This window comes from Tyto alba, unplaced genomic scaffold (genome assembly GCF_018691265.1).
Source record: "Tyto alba isolate M040663 unplaced genomic scaffold, T.alba_DEE_v4.0 Super-Scaffold_1, whole genome shotgun sequence".
NCBI lineage: Eukaryota > Metazoa > Chordata > Aves > Strigiformes > Tytonidae > Tyto > Tyto alba.
This window is the reverse complement of record NW_024881261.1, coordinates 38,606,522-38,631,147: the sequence shown is the minus strand read 5'-3', so window position 1 is coordinate 38,631,147 and position 24,626 is coordinate 38,606,522. Positions and strand designations below refer to the sequence as shown.

At 59.9% G+C, this 24,626-nt stretch overlaps 6 protein-coding genes and 1 long non-coding RNA gene across 19 annotated transcripts in view; 4 read left to right on the top strand and 3 right to left on the bottom strand.

Annotated features, from left to right (window-relative positions):
- Window positions 1-460: 460 nt before the first annotated feature.
- On the top strand, window positions 461-7,661 carry MTG1 (mitochondrial ribosome associated GTPase 1). Of its 2 annotated transcripts, none has more exons than XM_042791086.1 (11): window positions 461-475; window positions 4,519-4,777; window positions 4,877-4,941; window positions 5,211-5,471; window positions 5,748-5,804; window positions 6,013-6,103; window positions 6,235-6,296; window positions 6,522-6,618; window positions 6,849-6,930; window positions 7,033-7,145; window positions 7,268-7,661. In XM_042791086.1, exons 2-11 carry the CDS (start codon window positions 4,630-4,632, stop codon window positions 7,363-7,365), a joined length of 1,074 nt encoding a protein of 357 aa, XP_042647020.1. In that variant the 5' UTR covers window positions 461-475; window positions 4,519-4,629; the 3' UTR covers window positions 7,366-7,661. The 2 variants fall into 2 exon arrangements, with proteins under 2 accessions (XP_042647020.1, XP_042647017.1); XM_042791083.1 differs by lacking the exon at window positions 461-475 and having other exon boundaries at window positions 4,525-4,777; window positions 5,211-5,315; window positions 5,391-5,471.
- PAOX (polyamine oxidase) lies at window positions 897-3,649 on the top strand. Its single transcript, XM_032986678.2, has 7 exons — window positions 897-1,083; window positions 1,212-1,704; window positions 1,789-1,988; window positions 2,164-2,419; window positions 2,612-2,724; window positions 2,814-2,971; window positions 3,409-3,649. Exons 1-7 carry the CDS (start codon window positions 945-947, stop codon window positions 3,538-3,540), a joined length of 1,491 nt encoding a protein of 496 aa, XP_032842569.2. The 5' UTR covers window positions 897-944; the 3' UTR covers window positions 3,541-3,649.
- Window positions 7,662-7,672: 11 nt separating the features above from the next.
- Window positions 7,673-8,864, bottom strand: LOC122153308. Its single transcript, XR_006165168.1, has 2 exons — window positions 8,570-8,864; window positions 7,673-8,340 (listed from the first exon to the last, which is right to left on the bottom strand). It is a non-coding gene; the product is annotated as an uncharacterized LOC122153308 (long non-coding RNA).
- Window positions 8,865-9,051: 187 nt separating this feature from the next.
- ECHS1 (enoyl-CoA hydratase, short chain 1) lies at window positions 9,052-11,112 on the top strand. The gene is made up of 8 exons (XM_042791093.1): window positions 9,052-9,180; window positions 9,560-9,757; window positions 9,852-9,979; window positions 10,084-10,183; window positions 10,294-10,398; window positions 10,504-10,623; window positions 10,708-10,775; window positions 10,877-11,112. The coding sequence occupies exons 1-8, from the start codon at window positions 9,102-9,104 to the stop codon at window positions 10,940-10,942; spliced, it is 864 nt and encodes a 287-aa protein (XP_042647027.1). The 5' UTR covers window positions 9,052-9,101; the 3' UTR covers window positions 10,943-11,112.
- A 122-nt stretch (window positions 11,113-11,234) lies between these two features.
- Window positions 11,235-19,553, bottom strand: ZNF511 (zinc finger protein 511). Of its 6 annotated transcripts, XR_006165166.1 has the most exons (10): window positions 19,371-19,553; window positions 19,114-19,187; window positions 18,271-18,472; window positions 17,969-18,093; window positions 16,907-17,092; window positions 15,333-15,433; window positions 14,267-14,635; window positions 12,474-12,822; window positions 12,312-12,370; window positions 11,235-11,867 (listed from the first exon to the last, which is right to left on the bottom strand). XR_006165166.1 is itself a non-coding variant. In XM_032986702.2 (7 exons), exons 1-6 carry the CDS (start codon window positions 19,524-19,526, stop codon window positions 15,364-15,366), a joined length of 813 nt encoding a protein of 270 aa, XP_032842593.2. In that variant the 5' UTR covers window positions 19,527-19,553; the 3' UTR covers window positions 14,157-14,635; window positions 15,333-15,363. The 6 variants fall into 6 exon arrangements, 1 of the variants encoding a protein (XP_032842593.2); XR_006165165.1 differs by having other exon boundaries at window positions 12,312-12,822; XR_006165164.1 differs by having other exon boundaries at window positions 11,235-12,370.
- Window positions 11,615-12,719, bottom strand: PRAP1 (proline rich acidic protein 1). Its single transcript, XM_042808079.1, has 4 exons — window positions 12,712-12,719; window positions 12,474-12,552; window positions 12,312-12,370; window positions 11,615-11,867 (listed from the first exon to the last, which is right to left on the bottom strand). The coding sequence occupies exons 1-4, from the start codon at window positions 12,717-12,719 to the stop codon at window positions 11,615-11,617; spliced, it is 399 nt and encodes a 132-aa protein (XP_042664013.1).
- TUBGCP2 (tubulin gamma complex associated protein 2) overlaps window positions 19,242-24,626 on the top strand; it is a 38,159-nt gene continuing 32,774 nt past the window's right edge. For 2 of the 7 annotated variants that reach the window (XM_032986668.2, XM_032986667.2), the window contains exons 1-3: window positions 20,398-21,300; window positions 22,882-23,010; window positions 23,334-23,510. In XM_032986668.2, the coding sequence (XP_032842559.1) occupies window positions 21,052-21,300; window positions 22,882-23,010; window positions 23,334-23,510 (555 nt within the window). In that variant the 5' untranslated portion in view covers window positions 20,398-21,051. Of the gene's footprint in view, window positions 19,386-19,618; window positions 19,639-20,397; window positions 21,301-22,881; window positions 23,011-23,333; window positions 23,511-24,626 lie in introns of those variants that run through there. The other 5 variants (XR_004406189.2, XM_032986666.2, XM_032986669.2 and 2 more) reach the window with 4 other exon arrangements.

Genomic DNA, 24,626 nt, shown 5'->3' with positions numbered 1-24,626 from the left:
GGAACCCTTCTTTCCCCGTAAAGGTCCCCAGGGAGGTGGAATGTCCGCATCTGGAGGGGGTTCAGGGCTCAGTTGGGCCAAGCCGGATGCTCGCCTGCATCATTTAGTCCCAAGGCTGAGTGGCTGGAGGTCCCTGGGGACATCTACATGGCTCAGCAAATGCCCCTGGGGCCGGGTCGCGGGGCCACGGTCCCCCCACGAAGCTGCCACCAGCCTGGTGTCCCATGGCGGTGCGCAGTCCCACCCCGCTGCTCGCCAGAAAACCAGAGGCGGGGAGAACCCCTCGGAAACAAACGTTCAACGGGGATTTCAGGAGCCTGCACCACAGCTCCGACACCCCCGTCTCGTAAATACTTCCCGGGGCTGCCCGTACCCGGGGTGGGGGGGGCAGCAGGGAGAAACTCCAGTTGCCTGCAGCAGTGGGGTGACCCCAGCTTGGTCGGGTGACACGGTGGGTCCTGCCCGGGGGGGGTACCCATGCCCCCAACACCGCCGGGGTGGGCAGGAGGCAGGAATACACCCGCACACAGACACAGACACACACACACACACACACACACATACACCCCAAAGGCAGCACTGGGGCAGGAACGATCGCTGGCCAAAAAAAAAAAAAAAAAAAAAAAATGCCGGATAGTTTTGGGGCGGGAGAGATTTATTCGTGCCCACGAGGCTCGGGGGGCGGGGCCTGGAGGGGTGGGGCGGGGCCTGGCGCGGAGGGGGCGGAGTCAGGGGGCGGGGTGTGGAGGGGTGGGGCGTGGCCTGGAGCGGAGGGGGCGGAGTCGGAGGCGTGGTCTGGACAGGGCGGGGTCTGGATGGGGCGGGGTCTGGATGGGGCGGGGTCTGGAGGGGGCGGGGTCTAGAGGGGGCGGGGTCTGGAGGGGGCGTGTCCCGGGGCGGAGGGGGCGGTGCTCCCCAGGCCGGCGGCGGCGGTGACGGGCGCCATGGAGGGCCGGCGGGTGGTGGCGGTGGGCGCCGGGCTGGCGGGGCTGGGGGCCGCGCAGCGGCTCCGCGGCCACGGCTCCCTCCGCTTGCTGGAGGCGGCTGCCCGCCCCGGGGGCCGCGTCCACACCCGTCCCTTCGGTACGGGGAAATGGCTGGGGGGGGGGGGGGGGGGTGTGGGGGGGGTGGTACCGCGGGGGGGGGGGGGTGGGAGAGGCGTTTTGGGGGTCCCGCCACGCGTACGCCTTGGGGTGACACCTCCCCCTCAGCGTCAGGGCTGGTGGAGATGGGAGCGCACTGGATCCACGGCCCCTCGCCGGAGAACCCCGTCTTCCGCCTGGCCACCCGCTACGGCCTGCTGGGCCCCGAGGCTGCCCGGGAGGAGAACCAGCGGGCGGAGGCGGGGGGACACCCCCCGCTGCCCTCCGTCACCTACGGCAGCTCGGGAAGGGCGCTGAGTCGCCAGGCGGTGAGCGAAGCCCGCGACCTCTTCGACGCCCTCCTGGCCTCTGCTCGCGCTTTTCGGGGAGCCAAGGACCCGCCAGCCCCCAGCGTGGGACAGTACCTGCGAGCGGAGATCGCCCGGAGGGTCCCCACTTTGGCGGGGGGTGACGAGGACGACCGGCGGCTCCAGCTGGCCATCCTTGCCGCCTGCCTCAAGCTGGAGTGTTGCATCAGTGGGACCCACAGCATGGACCTGGTGGCCCTGGAGCCCTTCGGGGAGTACGTCTCCCTGCCCGGCCTGGACTGCACCTTCCCTGGGTAAGCACCTGGCTCCAGAGCGGGGGGACACGGAAGAGCATTTTTGAGGGGGCACCCCATCCCCATCAGCACCTCCTCCCGCAGCGGCTACAGCAGCTTGCCCGATCACATCCTGTCGGCTCTGCCGGAGGGCACGGTCCTGCTCAGTAAGCCTGTGAGGACCATCCGGTGGAGAGGGTCCTTCCGTGAAGAAGGGGATGAAACCCAGGACTTCCCCGTCCGGGTGGAGTGCGAGGATGGAGACGCCTTCCTCGCCGACCACGTCATCATCACCGTCCCGCTGGGTGAGGACACCAGCTCCTTTCCTTGGCCTGCCCGCCCCCTCCAACCGGTTGGCATGGGCTGGAGGGGAGCCCCGGTGGGACCAGGGGAGGCCGGGAAGGGGTTTGGGGAGGGGAGGGCACCTCAGACCCCCTTTAGGAGGCTGGAGAACAGAGTTGCCCAATCTTCTGCCTGCAGGCTTCCTCAAGGAACGCCACCAGGACTTCTTCGAGCCACCCCTGCCGGAGCGGAAAGCAGAGGCCATTCGCCGCCTGGGTTTTGGCACCAACAACAAGATCTTCCTGGAGTTCGAGCAGCCTTTCTGGGAACCCCAGCAGCAGCTCCTCGAAGCGGTGTGGGAGGACGAGTCACCCCTCAAGGAGCCCAGTGCTGACCTGGAGGCCAACTGGTTCAAGAAGCTTATTGGATTCGTGGTCCTCCAGCCGCCAGAGCAGTAGGTGACAGGAGCATCAGCAAAGGGGCATCTTCCAGGCAACTGAAGGAGCATCTCGGTCCTGTTGGGAGATTCGAGACCTTCTCTGGGTCGCTGGTGGCCCGTGAGGCAGTGGCACTCTGAGAGCAGGGAGGGCATGGTGAGCAGTGGGAGGGTCAGCAGGCAGCCCTCAGCCCCATCTTCCCTCTCCAGGCACGGGCACGTCCTCTGCGGCTTCATTTCAGGGAAGGAATCAGAGTACATGGAGACGCTGAGCGACGCGGTGGTGCTTGGCACTATGACACACGTCCTCCGCACACTAACAGGTACCACCCTCATCACCCCAACCCCCCCTCTCCGCCGGGGAAACGCGCACATGGGATTTCTGGATCCCACCTAAAATCCACGCCCGCAGGGAACCCGGACTTGCCCGCTCCCAGGAGCGTGCTCAGGTCCCGGTGGCACAGCGCTCCCTACACCCGGGGCTCCTACAGCTACGTGGCGGTCGGCAGCTCAGGGGACGACATCGATGTGCTGGCTCAGCCCCTGCCTGAGGACCCAGAGGACCTCAGGGTAATTGCTTTTGCCCCAGGAGATGCAGCAGCTGGGGGGGGGGGGGGGGGAGTGGGACCCCTCCCCAGGCATGGGGACAGACAGACAGGGCTGGGAACAGGACACCCCGTGAGGAGCACAGGGAGGTGGCATTCCCCACTCCTCCTTCATTCAGAGGTCACCGGTGCTCGGGTCACCAACCAAACCCCGCTTTGCTGAGCTCCACGGGGGCGGGGGGAACCCCGTTTCCATAAGATTTGGGGAGACCTAGCTCCTCCCAACCACTTTCTGGCGTTCCTCGCGGCACGGGATGGGTCTCGAAGGGAAAGAAGGCGCCCGCTCCTCAGTCACGCATCCGCGGGGGTGCCGAAGGGCAGGGGGGTGAGGCTGGAGCCGGCGTCCCCGCTGGGCTGGGGGTGGTGGCAGGCCGCCGGCGCTCACCTCCTGCCTCGCCGCAGCCTCTGCAGCTCCTCTTCGCCGGCGAGGCCACCCACCGCACCTTCTACTCCACGACCCACGGCGCCCTGCTCTCCGGCTGGCGAGAGGCCGAGCGGCTCAACCAGCTCTTCGGCCCTGGGGCTGGAAAATAAAACCTGTGCCTTCATTTCTTGACAAACCTCCCCGGCGGCGGGGCGCAGAGACCTTTCTCTCTCCGGGGGTGGGTGTGTTATAGGTAGATTAAGGCCAATCACATCCAAATATGGATTAATGAATCTTTATTAAGGTAAGAGAGCAAATGCAGCGCTGGGGTGGCCGAGGAGTCACAGCTCCGTCCAGACTCACCAAATTGTTTAAGTTTCAAACCCCCTTTTATCCACCCAGCTGCCGGTTTCAACACCTTTGGCACCTCTCCTGGCTTCTTCTACCATCTTCTTTCTTCAGTCCTGTGGTCTGTACACCTTATCCTTCAAGTCTGGGCCAGTTTGCAGCTCCTTTGTCTTTTCTGGCTCAGTGGTTTCAGTTCCCCTCTTATCTCAAGGACAAGGGATACCAGAGATGGCCCATTCTGTTCTTTCTCATTCCATTGCAAAGGAGTTACCGCCCTGTGATATGGACCATCTGGTGAGCATCCCAAGGAGGGGGGGCTGTTGGGTTGGTGTTTCCTCAGATCAATTCCCCCCTTTTCCCAGTAGTAAAGTCTTTTACTTTTCTTAAAATTTGGATCGTTGTACTAATAATAGCTTTAGCCTAAGAAGTAATTGTTTAATTACTTTTAGCAAAAGCAAAATTCTTCTATTACTTATCACAGGTGGATGTGACTTTTTCCTTAAAATTTGGATCGTTGTACTAATAATAGCTTTAGCCTAAGAAGTAATTGTTTAATTACTTTTAGCGAAAGCAAAATTCTCCTATTACTTATCACAGGTGGATGTGGCTCCCCGGCTCGGATCCGGTGGGGAAAAGGGGCTGCGGCGTTAATACCAGTTGGTGCTGGAGATGAGGAAGCGGGTGTCGTCCAGCGGCGCCTGGGCCGGGCCCGGCTGCGGGGCTGTCGGCGGCGGCGGGGGGGGAGCAGGCTGGCGGTCCGGCCCGGCGCCGGTGTCCCCCGTGGCGCCGGTGTCCCCCGTGGCGCCGGTGTCCCCCGTGGCGCCGGTGTCCCCCGTGGCGCCGGTACCCGGCGCCGCCGGAACCCCCGGAGGCCCGAGCGGCCGCGGCTCCGCCATAGCGCGGGCGGGGAGATGGCAGGAAGTGACGCAGCGGGACGGGACGGCGCCGCCGCCATCATGAGGGGGCGGGCGGCGGCGGCGGCGGCCGGAGGCTTCCGGGAGCGTTTTGATTTCGGCGGCCGCGATGTGGCCTCCTGGTTCCCGGGGCACATGGCGAAAGGTGAGGGGCGGGAGGTCGCACACACAGACACCCACCTCCTCCTCCTCCTCCTCCTCCTCCTCCTCCCGGAGCCGCCGCTCACCCAGCGCTGTGTTGCAGGCTTGCGGCAGATGCGGGCCTCCCTTCGCCGCGCCGACTGCCTCATCGAGGTGCACGACGCTCGTATATCCTCCAGCACGGCTCTTCACCCCCCCCCCCCTCCGGATACCCCCAGGGAGCCAGGACCTTAACCCCCCCCCCCCGCCCCGTGTGTGTGTGTCCCCTCCTGGCTGCTTCGCCTCCAGCTCACCCCCTTCTCCCAGTTTCCCGTCCCCCTCCCCAGCTCTGCACCAGCCCCATCCATTCCACCCCCCGCGATCGGTGGGTTCCCCCCCCCCCCCCCAGTACCTGCTCCCCGCACCAGCGCGCTGTCGCTCTCCTTAGCGACGCTCACATCCCGCTGTCGGGCCGCAATCCCATGCTGCAGGAGATGCTGGGCATCCGCCCGCGCGTCCTGGTGCTGAACAAGATGGACCTGGCTGATCCCCGCCGGCAGCCGGTGAGCACCGGGGCCGGGCTGGGGGGGTGTCACTGCAGGCAGGTGCCAGCGGTTACCTCTGCCTGTCCTTTCCAGACGGTCTTGGAGCGCCTGAAGCAGCAGGGATGCTTGCACGTTGTCTTCAGTGACAGCCGGCATGACGGCAACATCAAGAAGGTAAACGGGCCGGCAGTCCTTTGCCCAGCCCTTCTTGCTGCTGGCAGCCACGTGCCGATCTCCGAGCCCCACGGAGAGGCCCCAGTGCTGCGCTGCGACGCGGTGCCACCGGCCGGCCCAGAGCCATCTTCATTCCCAGCTTTTTCAAGGCGCCCCAGGCGCTGCTCTGGCCCCTGTTTTGCTCACCCTCCTGCCAACGCCTCCTCCGAGCGAGCGGCTGCTGCCAGCCCGGGCGCAGAACGGCAGTCACAGCCCTTTCTCCCTGTTTCTCCGCAGATCGTTCCCCTGGTTGCCGACCTGGTGAGCAACAGCCCGCGCTACCACAGGGTCGAGGTGAGACGTGGCAGCGAGGCCGCAGGGGCGGGCGTGCAACAGGGTGGTTGTCTGTAGGTCACCCTCCCTCTTCACCTGGAGGGATGCTCGCACGGCTGCCGGAGGCACCGGCAAATGTCAGGTTGTTTCTCTGTGGTGGCTGCCTGTCGCTCCTGAGGTCGGTGGCCAATAACCGGCCACTCCCTGCCCGGGTCCTCCTCATTTCCAGAGCACCGAGTACAGCATCCTGGTGATCGGCGTGCCCAACGTGGGCAAGTCCTCGCTCATCAACTCCCTGCGGAGGCTGCATCTCAAGAAGGGTACTGCACCTCAAAAAGGGCATTTGTCCGTGGCGCCTGGGCTCGGGGAGGAGGCACTGGTGCAGCCGTGGAGTGGGCGGCGGGGCAGGTCGTCGCTCGCTTCTCTGACTGTGTCTCTCCTTTCCCTGAAGGGAAGGCCACTGCGGTTGGCGGCGAGCCGGGCATCACCAAGGCGGTGCTGACCAGAATCCAGGTACTGTCCCCACGGGTGGGTGCTGGCTCCTGCCTCTCTGCGTCCTCTCGCAGGAGATCCGGAAAGCCTCGAGGCATGCAGAGCTGATCTCAAAGCATCGCTTGGGGTCCCCTTTCCAGCAAGACCTTAAGGAAAGAGCTCAGCGCCTTGCTTGGTAGCCACGTTGGGAACCTGTGGCGCTAATTAGCGAGCCGTGCATCCTAACAGCCTCCCTCTCCATCCCAGGTCTGCGAGAAGCCCCTGATGTATTTGGTGGACACGCCTGGCGTGCTGCCCCCGAGGCTGGGGGACATGGAGACGGGCATGAAGCTGGCACTGTGCGGTGAGGTGGAGGCTGTGGCCGGGGCAGACTCCCCAGACGGGGCTTTGAGCCCCAGCTGGGCCTGATACCTGAGGCTGGGGTGGGGGGGTCTGCTGTTCATGGCCCCCCCCCCCCCCCCCCAAGGCCAGCACATACTGTGAGGGTGCCCATGGGTGGCACGTGGACAGCGGGAGGGGTGACGGGGGCTCGGAGCAGGGTTGGGGGAGCTGGGCCTTGACCCTCTTTTCCAGGAGCCATCCGTGATCACTTGGTGGGGGAAGACATCATGGCCGATTACCTCCTGTACACCCTGAACAAGCAGCAGCAGTTCGGGTGAGCGGGCGGGGGAAGCGGAGAGGGTGGTGGAGGTGTCCCCAGGGATATTGGGGTGGGGGGAAGCGACGCCGGCAGGGTGTGAGCTGCCTCCTTTGGCAGGTACGTGCGGCGCTACAAGTTGGCAGAGGCCTGCGACAACATCGAGGCCGTGCTGAGGCAGGTGGCCCTCACCCAGGGCAGGGTGCAAAGGGTGAAGGTGCTGACTGGCACGGGTGAGTCTCGGGGGGGAAACCTCTGCTGCCTGGGGCGCAGGGCTTTTGGGGATCCTGGGGCAGCAGCCAGGTTCTGCTGACTCCTCTTTCTGCACACACACAACCCCCCCCCCCGCCTCCAGGGAACGTCAACGTGACGACGCTCAACTATTCGGCCGCTGCCTACGAGTTCCTGCGGGATTTCCGAGCGGGACGCCTGGGCAGGGTGACGCTGGACTGAGCGCTGGGCTGGGGCCGCCTCGGCACGGCGCTCCGCTGCACAATAAAAGTGGCTCTGATGGGATCCCCGCGGCGGGGGCTGAGGCTGTGCTGTGGGGGCTGCCCTGTGGTTTCACTAGGCGGGGCAATACTGTCTGTGGGGAGTGGGGCACCCACCCAGGGGGGACAAAACCCGTGGCTGCGGTCTTGGCCCTCTCTGGGACCTCCATCCCAAAATAAAACCTCCGTTGGGCAGGGTGCTGTGGCGGTGGCCGTCGCAGGGCCGCTGTCCCGAGTCCCTCGCCCTGCATCCAGCCACACCTACTTTATTTATTTATCCGTCCAGCTTTATTGCCACCTCCCCGTCCTCCAAACGCCGCAAAGACCCACGTACGGAGGCACGGCGCAAGCAGGGCGCCCCGAGCCAGCGGGGTTTGGCCGCGGGGCTGGAAAGTAGGAGGAAGAGGGTGGAGGGGCTTCCCGCGGGGTCCTGCCCCGGTAACGGGGTGAGGCCGGGTGGGTGCAACCCTGGGGGGGGCCACTGCTAGCCCCGGGGCGGCTCAGCCCCCGGGGTGGCCGGTCGGTAGCTGCATCGGGCGCAGCCAGGTCCCCCCACGAGGGTCAGCGCCGGAGGATGGCGGCCAGCGGGCAGAGCCAGGAGGCGGCCCAGCCCCGCGGCGTGTCCCAGCCCGGGGCGGCGGAGGTCCAGTTGCCGTCGCGGTACTCGGCGCCTTCGCCCGCTTCCAGCTCCCCCGCCGGCCGGGCCCGGCGCAGGGCGGCCCCCGCCGCCGCTCCCGCCGCCGCCGCCGCCGCCGCTCCCCGCAGGGCCGAGCCGTAGCGGGGGGCTGCCGCCTTCCCCCGGCCGCGGGCGGCCCCGCCGCGGGCGGCCCCACGGGCCCCGCCGCGGCCGCCTTTGCCGGCCGCGCTGTCGCAGAAGGCGGCGGCCAGCAGCAGCAGCGCCCAGCACGCCGCCGCCCCCCGCCGCATCCCGCCGCACCTGGGGCACAAGGAGAGACAGCCGCGCTGGGCACGCGTGGGCAGGTCACGGCCGCGCACGCCCGCCCCGAGCGCGCTCTTTATTCCTACCCCCACCCCCCTCGCGTGGATGAGGCGCGCTCTTGCACACCCGTGGGTGCTTGCACGCTGCGCCCCCCCCCCCCCCATCCCCTCCAACAGCACGCACCCCCACACACCCCACGCAGGCCGCCCCCACCCGCGGGGCTCACCGGGCCCGGGAACCGCCGCCGCCTCGCTCCGCTCCCCTTCTCCCCGGCCGCGCTTCCGCCGCCGGCGCCCCCCCTCCCCTCCCCTTCCCTTCCCTTCCCACCCCTCCCCACTCCACGCGCGGGAGCGCGCGCTCGGGGCCGCGCGGGGAAGGGGAGGGTGTTTGGGGAGAAGGGGGGAACGGGGCACGACGCCCACGCGGGGCCGCGGCCGTGGCGATGCGTGCGGTCGCGGGAGGCGGCGGGAGCGCGCATCCACCTCCCCCCACGGTCCCGCCCCACGGCGCCTCTAAACCCCTTTAACCCCGTGTGTGTCCCCCCCTCCCCCCCCCCCCCCCCGGGCCCCACTTGTGTCCCGCCGCGCCCACCCACGGGCCCCCCCCCTCCAACGCCAGCGTGCTAGGGGGCGTGGCCCGGCGCCGCCTCGACCAATTAGAGACGGCGCTCTGCGGGGCGGGGCCGCCTCCGCCAATGGGAGTGGGTCGGGGGCGGGGCGTAGAGGGTCAGCGGGGAAGCAGCTCCGCCGAGCTCCGCCATGGCGGCCTGCCTGCGCGCTCTCCTCCGCCCCGCCGCCGCCGCCGCCGCCCGCCCCGGGACGCGAGCATGCACCGCCGGTGAGCGGGGCACCGGGGCGGCCACGGGGGGCTGGGGGAGAGGTAGCGACCGGGGAACGGGGGGGGGGGGGCCGTGCGTGGGCCCTCCTCCGGGCACCCGGGACCTGGCACCGTGCACCGGCCGCGACGCCGGGGCTCGGGACCGCGCACCGCAGTCCCAGCGCCGGGGGCTCACCGGGGTGCGCCGGCTCGGGTCAGGCCGGCACCGGGGGCCCGCGGAGGTGGGGGGGGGGGGGGGGTGTGGGGTGACATCCCGCTGGGTGCCGGTGACCGCTGGCACGCTGCCGTCGCCCTGAAGGTCGCCTTAAAATAGCGCGGCCGGGGCGGTTGCCTAACGGCGACGGTGTCGGGGGGGGGGGTGGTGGGGCGCGGCGGGCAGGGCCCCCGTTCCAGTATCTGGCGGTGCAGAAGACGGGGGCGCGGCAGAACGTGGGCCTGATCCAGCTGAACCGGCCGCAGGCGCTGAACGCCCTCTGCGAGGGGCTGATGGAGGAGCTGCGGCGGGCGCTGGAGGCCCTGGACAAGGACCCGCAGGTGGGGGCCATCGTCATCACCGGCAGCCAAAAAGCCTTCGCAGGTAGCGTAGGGTGCACTCCCCACCCCACGTGGTTTGTTTTTTTTTTTTTTTTTGGGGGGGTGGGTTGGGTGTCCCACCCTGTTTCCCATTGCAGCTGGCGCAGACATCAAGGAGATGCAGAATAAAACCTTCCAGGACTGCTACAGCAGCGGCTTCCTTTCTGGCTGGGACAAGGTCGCCGTCGTCCGCAAACCCACCATCGCCGCCGTCAACGGCTACGCCGTGAGTCGTCTGTGTCCCCCCATTCCCCATCTCCCTGCACCCCCCCCCCCCCCCAGTTTGGCCCCAACACTCCCTGACCCCCCTTTTTTCCTCCCCTGTCCCAGCTGGGAGGCGGGTGCGAGCTGGCCATGATGTGCGACATCATCTACGCCGGGGAAAAAGCGCAGTTTGGGCAACCTGAAATCCTGCTGGGGACCATCCCAGGTGAGGGGGGGCACCTGCTAAGGGGGGTCCAGCCCAGCCAGAGCGGGGGACCCCGGGGGGGACACCCAGGTGTCCTTCTCTGTACCTTTCCCTTCCCCAAACGGTTCCAGGCGCCGGAGGGACGCAGAGGTTGACCAGGGCAGTGGGGAAGTCGCTGGCAATGGAGATGGTTCTAACCGGGGACCGGATTTCGGCAGCGGAGGCGAAGGAGGCAGGTAGGGGCGTGCACCAGCCCCGACACTCCGGGGGTTCCAGCGGGGAGACCTTCCCCCCCTGCCCTGCCACCTCCCACCGTCTGTCCGTCCGTCCGTCCATCCTAGGTTTGGTCAGCAAGGTCTTCCCCGTGGAGAAGCTGCTGGACGCAGCCATTGCCTGCGCCGAGAAGATCGCCAGCAACTCCAAGCTGGTGGCCGCCATGGCGAAGGAGTCGGTCAACGCTGGTAGGAGGGGTCCAGCTGGGAGCACCCCCACGGGGGAGGCTGCGGGGCCCAAGCCTGGGGGTCTCCCCAACTTTTCCCTTTCAGCCTTCGAGACGACGCTGACTGAGGGGGCCAGGACGGAGAAGCGGCTTTTTTATGCCACCTTTGCCACCGTGAGTAAGGGGGGGGGGGTCGACCCTGTTATGCAGGAGGTACAGCAGGGCTGCTGCAACCCCCTCTCCCCGCCCCAATCTCACCTCTCTGCTTCCCGCAGGGAGACCGCAAGGAGGGGATGACGGCGTTCGTGGAGAAGCGCAAGGCGAACTTCACCGACAGCTGATCCCCGAGGTGGTGCAGGTCCCCACAGCCCCCCGCGTCACCCCGTGGAGGGGGGGGGGGGGGGGCGGGTCCAGGACCTGGCGGCGAGCTACACTTGCCTGGAGTGAGATAACCAGCAGCAGGGACCACCTTTGCCATCGCTATTAAAAGGTTTTTTTGGCGCTGCCGGGAGATGGGACGTCCTTGCTGTGGGGTCCCCCCTGAGCTGGGAACTGTTGGGGTTCACCGAGACCCACCCCTGCTCCATCACGCTGCTCTCCGATGCTGGGCTGGGCAAGAGCAGGGAGCAATAGGTCCGTGTGTCCCACTGGGGAGGAGACAGCCTGTGGCATCTCCTTGGGTGCAACACCGATGTGCTGAGTTTGCTTGGCCTCAGCCCCCCCCTGGGCTGAACCGAGGCCACGGTGATGGGCCGAGCTCCCCACTCTGCGGCATCATACTCTCACCCTCCTTGGGGTCTCGGGGCGAGCCCGAGGAAGGGGAGGGATCCCCCAGATTTGGGGGCTCTGCACTTAGCAATAGGTTTCTTGCAGCAATGAAGAGCCCACCAGGACGTGGAGGGGGGAATGGGTTTATTGCAGAGGCTCAGGGGCGGGGAGGGAGGGATGAGTCCCCTCGGGAAACCCCAGGGCTGGCTCCTACCCCTCATTTTTCAGCCCGGGCACATCTCCGCTCAGCCGTGGTGGATATGGTCACGATCTTCATTCGGGCCTCTCTGCACCTCCAGAGACAGCGTCCGGAGCGGCCTGTGGGCATCGGCCTCCCTGGCATTGTCCTGGGGGTGGTAGAGGTGGTCGCGGTCCTCCTCTGGTCCCGCCTGGGCTTGGCGAGCCCAGGCACTGCTGGAGAAGACCTTTACACCTGGTTCCACCTCATCGGAGATCTCGCCCTCCTCCGGCGGCTCCACGGCTCGTAGGCCCAGGATGCTGGAAACGGGGCGCAAAACCAGCCAGGAAAGGTCACAGGGTTACTAAATATCCCCCACCCTGCCCCAAGGGAATCCCACCCTATCAGGGTGCAGGGACGCTGGTGAGACACCCCCACTCCAGGAAGCTGTAATTACGATCTCGGGGAGCAACGGGGCTGATTTAGCTGCTTATCCCATGAAGGGGCTGGGTGGGACGGGGACATCGGTGCCGCAGTACCTGTGGCTCCCCACCACCACTGGCAAATGGAAGCCAGCCAGGGCTCGATGCTTGGAGAGTTTGGGTGATTTAGGGGAAAAAAATGGAGCTGGGACCCCCTTAATTTTGGGGACACACACACACACAAAGCAACGAAGGAAATTTATTCCCCCCCACCCCAAAACGCTTTACAATTTGGGGTGTTGCTTTGTTGGTTTTTGCAAGCCAGATGCGGGTGCGTCTTACATTTCCTCGGCCAAATCCTGCTCTGCAGCCGGGTCCTTCCGCCCACTGTGGCTTGGAGCCTGCAGGGAGAGAGCAGGGTGCTGGGGTGGCACGGATCACACATGGGTCCGTCCCCATGTGCCTGCTCATCGTGGGGTGGGGTGGGGGGGTGGGGGGGCTCACCTGGGTGCCTGCGGGTGCAGAGAGGAGGAGGGCAGCGCCCAGCAGGACGGTGATGCCGCAGAGCGGCGCGGCTGCCGGGCTGGCAGGGAGATGGCAGAGAAACCACGGTGGCCATAACTGGGGTGGCCGGTGCCTGACACCCCAACACCCCCCCCCCCGCCCCAGCACCCACCCCTGACACCCCACCCCACTCCCCGTGCCCCACGGTGCTGCCCGTTGGGGCCGGGCAGGGACATACCACCCCATGGCTGCTTTCCGTGGGGCCGCCCGGGGCCTTTGCCCCGCACTTTGCCCGCCGGCGGGCGCGGCCGTGCGCAGGGTGGGCCGTGCCCACGCGTCCTGGGTGGTGCTGTTGGGGAGAAACGGGGCGTGGGGGTTATCTCCTCCCCTCCCTCACCCCTGGACGCGTGCAGCCCCGCCACGCACCCAGATGCTGGAATCCTTATGCACGGATCGGGCTTTTGGGGGGGGGGGGGTGAGGGGTCGGCATGCAAGGGGACTGCTGCTATTTGGTGAGTGGGGGGGGAGTGCACACGGGTGCGTGCCTGGGGCAGCTCTGTTGGAGGCTCTGTGCCCTGGCCAGCTGCTCCCCTCCCTCCCCTTCTCCACCTGGACCTTTCTCCATCCTCTCTCCCTCCATCCCTCTCTCCTTCCCTCCTCTCTCCCTCCATCCTCTCTCCCTCCTCCCCTCCCTCCTTCCATCCTCTCTCCCTTCATCCCTCTCTCCTTCCCTCCTCTCTCCCTCCATCCTCTCTCCCTCCTCCCCTCCCTCCTTCCCTCCTCTCTCCCTCCATCCTTCCATCCTGTCTCCCTCCATCCTCTCTCCCTCCTCCCTTCCCTCCTTCCATCCTCTCTCCCTTCATCCCTCTCTCCTTCCCTCCTCTCTCCCTCCATCCTCTCTCCCTCCTCCCCTCCCTCCTTCCATCCTCTCTCCCTCCATCCCTCTCTCCTTCCCTCCTCTCTCCCTCCACCCTTCCATCCTGTCTCTCCCTCCTCCCCTCCCATCCTCTCTCCCTTCATCCCTCCCTCCTTCCCTTCATCCCTCCATCCTCTCTCCTTCCATCCATCCATCCATCCTTCCATCCCTCCCCTCCCAGTGCCTGCCCTGCTGCCAGTGGCCTCTCCCGGGGCTACCAGCTCTCCTCTGGCAGCAGCCATCCTGGCAGGAGGGTTGGCCTGCCGGAGGGAGACGGCTCTCTCCAGAGGCCCAGGAGCAAGGATTAAGGCTGGACAAACCAGCTGAGTTTTAAACAGTGTGAAGCATTTTAAAACTCACAGGGAAAACCCCTGTGTCTCTGCAAGCAACATTTCCCTGCTCCTATTCGCAAGGATTTTTCAAAGCCGTTTTCATCCTTTGTTCCTCCCAGAAAGGGGGAAGAGGAAAAAAAGCAATTACAGATCCTAAGCTTCTTGGACAAATGCCATTTCAGCAACCTTTTTCTTTCCCTTTACGCACAATTTTGTAAGAAGTGTCACAGTTCAATAGGGCCCCGAGATCTGGCAGCAGCACACCGAACCCGGCTCTGTGTTTCCAAACAACCTTTTCTTCTGGCAGGATGAGGTTAATAGGGAAAGAAGAGAGGGAAAATAACCTCAACCTGATTTGGGGGGTATTTGGAGCAAAGGGAGGTTCCTTCTTCACGTCTGACTGTCCAAATGGCATTTTAATTCTCTACGAAGCGATTTTGTAAAAATTCCTTTTATTTATTCACTTAGTTGGAAGTCACTTTATTTTAACTCCCTGTGGAAATGGACTGCAAGGCACCAGAACACTTTTCCTGGCCCAGGCAAACCTTTTGCGTGGGTTCCAGAGCGAGCACCAGGGAGTGGGGAGCCGACTTCAGTGAGGTGGAGAAGGTCAGAATTAAGGACCAGTGCTTTTTCTTCTGTTTTCTATTTTTTGTCAGTGGTTCCAGCTTCCATACAGTCAGTAGATTTTGTCTTGGAATTGCTCGAATCTATTTTTTTCTCCTAAAAGGCAAGAAATCAAAAAAATAATCCCGCGTAGTCTCAGCTCCAGCAGCTGATCTCCTCTCACCTCCACAGCACAGCATTCTGCTGCAGTCTGAGACTCTTCCTGCAAGCAACTGGTGTGGGGTTCAACCCTCCCCGCCTCTGTGTGCTGTCTCAAGGGCCTTCCTCGCTGGGAGTTCTTAAAAACACTGTGAGAAAATGAAAGAATTAACATAATTAATTGCTGCAATCTACACTGTTCTTCCTTGGGATTTTGATTTCCCCCTGTACAAGCAGGCCTGGCAGGGAATGGTGACATCTCGCCTGCACGCCAGAGGAGGAGGCTTTGGGGGTGCAGGGCTCCCTGCAGCAAGAGGGGACACGGTGTATTTTGATCAGTGTTATCCCTGCTGCTTTTTTGGCAGCAACTCCTTGCAAGTTTTTCACAAAGCCTGGGCGATCCCCACAGCTGCCTGGAGTTTCAGAACAGCATTTGCCATTTGCAAGCTCAGGCAAGATGCAACCCTCTGTCTAGAAAGCCACTGCTGCCCAGAGCAGTCCTGGCACTGATGAGGCATAAAAACTCACAGCAGAAAGGCACGTGAATTTATTTGTAGTTTGATTTCAGAGGGGATGAGAGAAGAGAGTGTTGTGTTTCAGGAAGGATAAATATAAACACAGGTCAGCTCTGGAATGCTGCCCGAGGAAGGAAGGTGGTACAGAGACATGAAAGGGCTGCAGCAAAGCACCTCCCAAGGTGTTGATGTATCCCAAGCTGCTGCTGCTGCACTATCCCCATTTTTGCCCTTCTGCCTTCCCTGTATGGAGTGAGACCCTCACACACAACTGCAAATATCCCCAGTGCCACCGCTAACGTTTGCAGGTGGCAGCAGCTGGTGCCTTCACCTCTTGCACAGAACCGCTGCGTTGTTGACCTTCAGACTTTCTTCCTTGGTCCTTTAAATCCTCGAGTGGCACCTTGTCCAAAGCAAATGGTGGACGGGATCCTGGAAAGGGAGACAGCCTTTAATATACATTATCACCCCACCTCTCGCAGGATCACCGAGACACTTCACGCCTTGTGTAGCATTTCAAGCTCCCACAGTGGGAAGAGCAAGGTATCGTAGGAGCAGGACATCAAAGTGTAATTCAAAACAACGAGTGAAATACTGGTCCGCTTTCCCGTTTATTCTGCACATTTCGTTTAAGTTCTGGAGGCCTCTCCTCTCTTTACAATCGGGCGTAAGGTGTTACAAAATGTAGTATGCCTTTGGGCAGTTGGTTTTTTGCGGAAGCACGTGACTGTGAAGAGCAGGAGAGCAGCAGCAGTAAAAGCGTGACCTTTCATTTCAGCACCGAATTCTCCCTCTGACCTGCAGCGCCACATCGAGCCCAAGGGACGGTTTCTTTCTGGTTTATAAGCTGCTAGGCTGGACAAAGCAGCGAAGTTTAAAATGCCACCGTGGCAGCTGCTCAGGGACAGGATTTTAATCAGGCAAACCACGCCATGTAAAAGCGGACCCGGCTGGCTGCAGCGTGTTGTGAGCGCTTTCAGACTCCACAGCTCGTCAGAAAGCCCTGAAACAGCACGGCTCACGGCGTTTTACAGAGGCAGAGCCTCGGGAGGGAGCTGAGGACAGGGGCAGGTTTCCCCACGGCACTCCAGCACAGCCGGGGGCTCTCAGTGCTGCTTCCAGACTGCCAGCGCGTCACAGTGGGGGCAAACTGGAACCACAACAATCCCTTTGCCAACCAGAATAGTTCAGGCAAAACTGTATTAACCATTATGCCTAGAGACGTTGAAAAAGATGAATAAAACGACACTGATCTGGGTCCTAGGAGGAGGGTGGTGACCTTTTGATGGCTTCCTTGTATCTCATAGAGGCTTTACAGCACACAACGAGGGGGATTTCAAAAGTCAAGCCAGCTTTAAGCAATTCAGTTTCAGCTTTTTGTAAAGATTAAAAAACCAACCAACCAAACATGCAAACAGAAAAACCAGCAATGCTGCGCTGGCCTTGCAAAACCTAAAATTCAAGAGCAGGATGTTCACCTGCTTTATTTGTCCCTTGTCCTGCGACTGCACGGGAGCACAGACAGCTCCAGCGAAGTGCACCAGTTCAGCCCCGAGCCAGCTGGGATGGGGAAAGTGTTCCAAAGCAGGAACGAGACTTGTTTGAGTATTTCAAGACAGAGTTCTTACCCTTCAGACCAACGCCATTCCGCAATACTCTGGGAAGAGATCACAGGTGGAAAGACTAACAGAAACTAGGGGACACAGCTTTCACAGCGTGTACACACCATGTCCTTCCTTACGCTTTCCTCTTTTAAAAATGGCTTTTAAAACATACGTGGAAATCCCACCTCTTTCACCTTCAACGCAGAAACACCCTGAGCCATGCTGCGCGAGGCACTGCAAAATGCAATTATGGTGCTCCCTGCCCCAGGAATTTTTGCCTGTGGAGGCCAACAGTACAGACCTGGATTTATAGAGTCGTTTCTCTGGCACCGAGAGACCGGGGCTGGCCGCAGGCTGAGGGATCTCCATGTCCTCACTGGGCCCTATTTCCATCAGGTCCACCTGGCATTGCTCCGACGTCTCCACGCTCACGTCCATCGGCACGCTGGCACCCTGCTTCGTGGGAGAGCTCACGTGCTTGGGGCCACTGCAAAGACAAAATTTGATATCCTTTTCTCAGCAGCTGCCACACGTAAGCGCAGAGCAGAGAAAATGAAAGGTATTTCACGACGAAACAGGTGAAGTCCAAGCTGGGTGGGTGCACAAACGGCTGGGAGCGGCCAAAGGCTGCTGGAGAGCTGCGTGATAGGCTTGTACGAGGTTCTGCTGAAGTCTTCAGGGTTGCTGCACTGTAGCACACAGCTTTGTCCCCGAGTTCTTTTCTTCAGTCCATAAAGCGTAACTCGTTCAGTGGGCCTGACGGGTTGGACTAGAGGGTTCACAGCAGGCTACCCAAGCAAGCTTTGAAAGACTCCACAGCCCTGACCCATCTCGGGGCCACACCGTCCTGCCAGGCAAGAAATTGTCTCTGCAGCCCATCACCCAGCCTCTGAGGAAGGTGTTAAACAACAACAGTCCTTGTATTAATCCCTGTGGTGAAAGCAGTGCTTGAAATCACCGTCCCGCTGAGCAAGCCGTTCGCCAAACTTACAAAGCTTCCCTTTGCTTTACTTGTGCTTTTAGGGAACTGGAATATTGCAAAGGGTTGGAGAGTAAAGCAGGAAACGTGCACAAAGCGACGCGGAGAGATGCTGGGCTTTGCGCTTACGCTTGAGATGGCACAAAGGGAGCAGAGCCTGGAGCCACGCAGGCAGAGAAAAAGAAGACACACTACAACATTAAGTAAAACATTGCCACAGAAAGGCTTGCAAGTTTACCTGCTCTTACAAGCAGCAGAAAACATAATTTCTGAGCTACTTGGGATATAAATTTGCTTATTCTGGAAAGGGAATGCAACAGCAGAGAAGCACAACATCACCACTGCAGGGGAAAAACAGTTGTGCTGTCGCTGTTCTGCAGTTACCTTTTTACTTTCTTCGGCCTATCAAACCGAAAGTCAGCAGGATAAAGGTGAACAGTGACCATGTGATCCTTTCTGTCCTTGCTGCTCTTCAACTTCTCTGCACATCCTTCTACCAAGCACTTGTACTGAAAGGCAGGGGGGGAAAAAAAACAAAACAAAACAAAAAAAACAAAACAGACTTAATTGGAAAAGGCAAGCGGTGTCAGCTGGGGACACAGTTGCCCTCCCCAAACAGTCTCTAAGGGTGCCAGCCCAGGACGTGCACACCAGCCACGAGCAACAGGCTGGGCACAGCGACTCACCATGTTTTGCTTCTCAGCCATTATCTGGAAGAGCGAGTCGTGCCACTCCAAGATGTGAATATCCAAGAGGTGCCCCGACGGAAAGGAGCGCTTGCAGTAGGAGCAGACGTTCCTGTGCAGCGTGTTGTAGTGGTGCTCGTAACCCTCCAGCGTATCAAAGACCTGGCAGCACCCAGAGATGTGGCAACTGAATTCAGACACCCTGCAGGGAAATTAGGACATCCATGCCTTAAATTAAATTAGAGCCTTAACTTAAGCTGCATCCGTGCCTCCAGATGACTTTATTTACTCGTGGCATTTTTTGTGAATAAAACTTAAACTAAATGCAAGGTGCAATGGAATGAAGATTACGATGGTGCTGGGAGTTGGGAACTCTGTATTTGCCATTACAGCTTGAGCATCACCTATATTATTGCCCTGTGAAGTGGTGCTTCATTTAAGAATAAACAAGCAGCAACATAAGAAATAAAACTGTCGGACCTTGGAAGTTGCCGCTGTGGATTAAAACTTTGTGCCAACGTTGTTTAGCAGGCAGTTCTCAAAGTGCTTCCCCGATTTTATACCCAAGAGCAGGTTTTAAAGCACGACGAAGATTCTCTCCCAGCCTTCCTAATGGGGGCTGCCTGTCCCACACAGCTCTCCCAGTTTTGACTGGGAAAATAACCGCCTGCGGCTGAAACCCGCTCGTTTAGGTACAATCCGAGTTTTCAGCTGTATCACAGATGCGCTTGTGGGGAGCGCTCAGTGAAAGGCGGTCGCATCCAGCAAGCGGGCAGCGTTTAAACACCCCCCTGGCTGCGTGGCAAAAATACCAATTTTCGGGGTTTCCCCTGCCTGGCTCACCTGGGGCTCTCGGCCGCCTCGGCGAGGCTGCTGAGGATGCCCTGGAGGTAGAGGTGCCTGTGGACGTCCCCGTCCTAGGAGAGGAGGAGAAAGAGGCCGTGGTGGGCGGGCAGCACCCCCCCCCCCACCAGAGCCGACCCACGGGGGCCAGGCGGCACCGGAGTACCGGGGTTTTGGGGGGGCGCACGGCCGGTGCCCCCCCCCCCCCCGTCCCTCCCGCGCTGACGGAACCCGGGGTGGAGGATGCTGCCCCTCACCTCCAAGAGCGGGTGGTGGGGGCCGAGGCGGAGGCGGCGGGGGACGAAAGCGAAGGGGGGCGAAGGGGGTCGGGGGGTCGGCGGGAGCGGGGAGGGAGCGGTGGGGACCGGCCCCTCCCGGAGGCGGCGGCGCAGCCCGGGCGGCAGCGGCAGCATGGCGGGGGACCCGCAACATGGCGGCGTGGGGGGGGGGGGGGGGGGGGGGAGGGAAGGAGAAGCGCGCATGCGCGGGGCGCGCTTTCCGGTGGCGGCGCTTCCGGGCGGGCAGGTAGGGGCGGCGGGAACGGGGGGAACGGGGACGGGAACGGGGCGAAACGGGGACACCCCCCCACATCCCCCGCTACCCCCCGCTGTGGGAGGGAAGCGGAGAGACCCACCGCGGCACCCGGGGGAGGGGAGGGGAGGGGGGGGACACACGCTCCGGCCGCGCTCCCCGTCAGGCGCAGCTGCGGCGGGTCGCTGGGGGCCGCGTCGGGGCATCCCTCACCCCTCAGGGCCCCGTCCCGGGGTCGCCCCGCTCGCACGGGGACGGGCTGTTTCTTTGGGGTTCCCCGCGCTGCGGCTTGTGCCGGTGCCCCCGGGGCTCCCTCCCTCCCCTCCCTCCCTCCCGCCGAGCAGCGCCCGGCCCCGGCGCCCCGTTGGGCAGGGGGAGATGCTGCTGCATCACCCCCCCCTTCGCCTCCTTGTTTCCAGCTGAGCAAGCCCAGCTCCCCCAGCCTCTCCTCGTTCCTCACGTTCTTGACATCCCCCCTCCCCGCCGTCGGGTGCGGGGGCAGGCGAGGTTTGATGTGTCCTCGGGGGGGCCAAGGGCGAGAGGAGAGACGGCTTTTGGCAAGGCCGTGCACCCGAGGCTTGCTTAGCCGGGGGTGGGGAGGCAAAGGGGGACCCAGCGGCATCTCCCCCTGCCCAAAGGGGTCCCGGAGGCGCTGGGGCCAGACTCTGCTCTCAGGGGCACAGTGAGACCCCCAGAAGCGTTGGTGTAAGCTGCACCACAGGAAATCGCGGTTGGAGATTAGAGAAGGTGTTTTTCCCTAGGAGGATCCGGGCCCCAAGTGATGGGGGGAATGTGGATCTTTAGAGATATTTAAGCTTGGACTGGACAAGGCGCTGCACAGCCTGCGCTAATTTGACTCAGTTCTGGGTGGAGAGTTGGACCGAGCTTTGCAGAGATGTGTTCCAGCCTGAATTATTCAGTGACTTTGGCAAAACAAAAGTGTGTCCGTATGCTTGATATTCACATTAAACTCTGTCCTTGCACAATGCCTCCATCAGACTCTTAATTCTGCAGCCGTAATGCAAGTAACTTTGCGGAATTTGGTGCTTCTCTGTTAATAAAATGGACAGTAGAATACAGTGCCCCCTAAACTTGGAAGAACTGCTTTTGAATAACTTCAGAAGCAGCAGCATGGTCCCGCTGCTGAAGCCAGCAGTTTCAGCAGTGTCTGCAGTCTCTCAGTACACAAGCCAGCACTTCTTACGACATCTCAGTAACTTTGACCGCCAGTGTGATTTTGAGATTGAAAAATTCTCTGCTGGCTCACCTGTGTTTACGGTGGGGTTCATACCGGTAGAGTTAAATCAGGCACGATAACGAGTATCTCTGTTTTGCTTGCTTCCTCCCATTTCTTTGTTCCAGTCAAGCATTTTAGCATACCCTGCGGGCTCATAACATAGTCAGGACATGTTGTTTGCGCAGGCATGTTTTCATTTTCAGGAGTCCAATAATAACTTGCCGCCTTTGTTCCTGCATCCCGCGGAGCTTGTAGCCTCCGGTGGGAGCATGAGTGAGTTCCGCATTCACCACGATGTCAATGAGCTGCTCAGCCTGCTGCGCGTGCACGGCGGGGAAGGAGCTGAAGTCTACATCGATCTTCTGCAGAAGAACCGGACCCCTTACGTTACCACGACCGTCTCGGCTCACAGCGCGAAGGTAAGCGCTGTCGTAACGTGATCGGGGCGGAGGTGCGTTTCAGACCCCGCGGGAGGGCTGGCAGGACTCCTGAGGCGGTGTGCTTCCTTTGTGGCTGTCGACAGAGGTTCCGTCAGCTCCGAGAGCTCAGTCCTCCCCAAGGAGAAATTCAAGACAAACGTTCCTCAGCGCGAGTTCTCTTGGCCAGTGTCGGAAACTACCTTGTCCTTCCTCTACTCGTCTGTGAGATAACTTGACTTCTGTGGGTGCGGAGCTGGGTGCGTGTTGGGAGAGGTAATGGCTGTCCCAAGTTTTTCTGAGAATAACGGTGAAATCATGTTGACATTGGTAAAAAAATTGGGGTAACTGATCTGGTATCTCAATTTTGGGTATAAAGTAGAAATATATCAGGAAAAAGGTAAAACCCTTGCATCTTGGAGGGATCAGTGGGAGAACATGAGAAAGTTTTTTAGGACTGAGGGGGGAGGCTGGAGTTCAAAGAAGGGAGCTTATTTTGTGCCTGTGATGCTCGTTTCAGATTTTAATTACAGGGGTTGTCCTCTGAAGGTGGGGCAATGAGAAATAGTAAGTGTATGAAACGCAGTTATTTGAACAATATCTGACTTCTTTTCTGAGTATCGATCAGGTATTAGGGATTAGAGTCTGACACCCGCGTGACCAGGCATACTTCTGTGGCCATAATACTGCTTTTTATTGTAATTTTAAAAAGCGATTCATCGGCTCAAGCTGCAAATGCTAGGAATTTGCTAACTCTGTCTGAAAGTTCAGATCTTTGTAGCCTGAACTGCATATTTTCTCTAATTCCAGTCTTGCGCATCATTTACACTGAACAGCTACGGTTCACAGACTCATAGAAAGATTTAGGCAGGAGGCGCAGGGTGGAGACCTGCAGTCCAGCCCTTGTTCGCAGCAGGGCCAGCATCGCGGCGACAACAGACTGCACAGCTGTGTTTTAAAGTTCTCCAGGAGATTCCTCCATTGCCCTGGCTGTGTCCCAGGCTCACCACTCTCTGCAGAAACGGCTGTTTCCCTGGGCTAGCGGGGATTTTCTGTGTCACAGTTCGGGGCAGTGCCTGTGGTGCTTTTGCTGTGGCCCTCGGAGCAGGGTCTGTAACCCCTTTGGGCAGTGGGCAGTATGCCCCACCATCTCCATGGCTCTGTACCGCGCTCAGTCCAGTTCGTTGTTGTCTCTCTTGCTATTGGGGCCCCTGGAGTGGACCCAGTGTCCACATGTGGCTTCATCAATGCCAAATCCCTTAATAAACCTGCTGATACAAAATTATATTGCTTCACACTGAGCGCTGAGCTTCACATCCTGTGCTTCCTTTCATTTTTTTCTCTCCTGCAGTCCCTTCCGCATCACCTGAAGTGCCAGGGTCCCCGCTCTCCTCCAGCGTAATCATTAGTAGGAGACCAAGGCTGCAGCATTCAGTCCAAAACCCAGTCCCTGGGTTTGGCATACTTGGGGTACTTTGACGGCAGCAGCAGCCTGCACCGTGTCTCCATCCTTGCACAGTGCTCCTCTTTTGAACGCTGTGATAATAAACATGAAATATTTAATATTAATGTGGTGTTTTACAGGTAAAAATAGCAGAGTTTTCTCGGACTCCTGAAGATTTTTTAAAGAAGTATGATGAGCTGAAGTCTAAAAATACAAGACATCTAGATTCTTTAGTTTATCTACTGTCAAAACTCACAGAAGACAAAGAGGTTTGTGTCTCCTTTAGAACTGGATGGGTTACAAGTATTCAGCAGTAGCAACAATGCAATGATGTTAAGTACAGCATGCTTTCTGATGACAGTGTTTGGCGACATGCATTGAAATCAACAGATAACCAGTTCTGGTGTTTACTTAATTATTAAAGCGCTACTGAGAATTACACTCCTCTTGATATAAACCACTAAGACACATGAACCTGGGACAGGAAGACCTGTGGTCTGATTCAGCACAACAGTCTTATGGTCATATGTTTTTGCTTTAGTGTGTGCTGACCAGCGTCCACATATTCATCTCATTCTTTGTGTATGTACAGACACTCCAGTATTTGCAACAAAATGCTAAAGAAAGGGCAGAGCTTACAGCAAACGCGGCAGCCAGTGGCAGCACGAATTTTTCCATTCCCTCATCTACTTCCAAGATATCTCTCCAGGAGCTCGAGGAGCTGCGCAAGCAGCTGGGCAGTGTCACAGCCAACTCCAGCGTACAGCAGGTACTGTCTCTTCCCAAGCTTTGGGTACAAAGTCCTTCCTTTCTGCTCATGTGTATAGCTGTGCTCTTTTATCATCGAGTGGAACTGTAAAGGTTCCTATTCATGCAGATAATCCAAATTGTCCTTCAACATTTATTAGTCAGATTATATTAAATCTTTGTGCTGTTCTTAACAAAAGTGACCTTTTTCTGTTTAAAGTCAAGTTTAGGCCACGACAGTTCTGGCTGGCGGGGGTTTATGTAATTTCCTTTTCCCTTTTCAAGCTGATGTTTCCTTTTGTCAGTGCTTGCTCAGGAGCTCAGCAGCCGTTGTGGTGCGTCCCCATCCTTGCTTGGAGTTCTGTGCTCTCAGGTAGCATGGGTACGATGCCTCATGTAATCATTCCCCGAGAGGACACAGCCGTTCCCTCTACTTAGCTGATTGAGCTCCTGAAATAAGTGCTGCAAAGTGATCCTAAAGACAAAAAGGAAGAAAAAAAGTCTGCTGTAGAGGTAAACTGTATCATTGCAAGACACAGGCTTAGAAAACAGTTAAACAAGTGTTTCATTATCGTTAGGCTGGGAGGTAGGAAGTGCAAAAGGGCGATTATTGCCTGAGTCCCAACTTCTATTTCCTATCATCATTGGTATAAATAAATGGCTATACTGTGATGGGTTGACCTTGGCTAGCCACTCTATCACTCCCCCTGCTCAACAGGACAGAGGGGAGAAAAACACGATGAAAAGCTTGTGGGTTGAGATGAGGGCATTTTGGGTGCAGAAGGCACAGGAGCAGCTCTGTGTGGACAGTTATTTGGACAGAGATGAAAGAGTGGTAAGTGGGGAGGAGGGGAAGAAGAAAAGGTGCTCAGACATGTGGTGAGTGAGCAAGTGGACAATATGTGCAAATGCCTCCGTGTAAAATTTTGCAGCTTACCTTTGTCCCAGAGGTTGGTTTCTGCCTTCTGATGGCTGATCAGTAAAATCTAAGAGGGGACGAGCCAGCAGGCTCTGAATGTGACTGTTTCTGAGGATGCTCAGAAATCACACGCTGGGGTCGTTTCCGTCTGCGGTCCCTGTGGTGGCAGTCCTGCGCCCTGGGTCAGCGGAGGCATAGCTGTGTCTTGTTAGCACACGG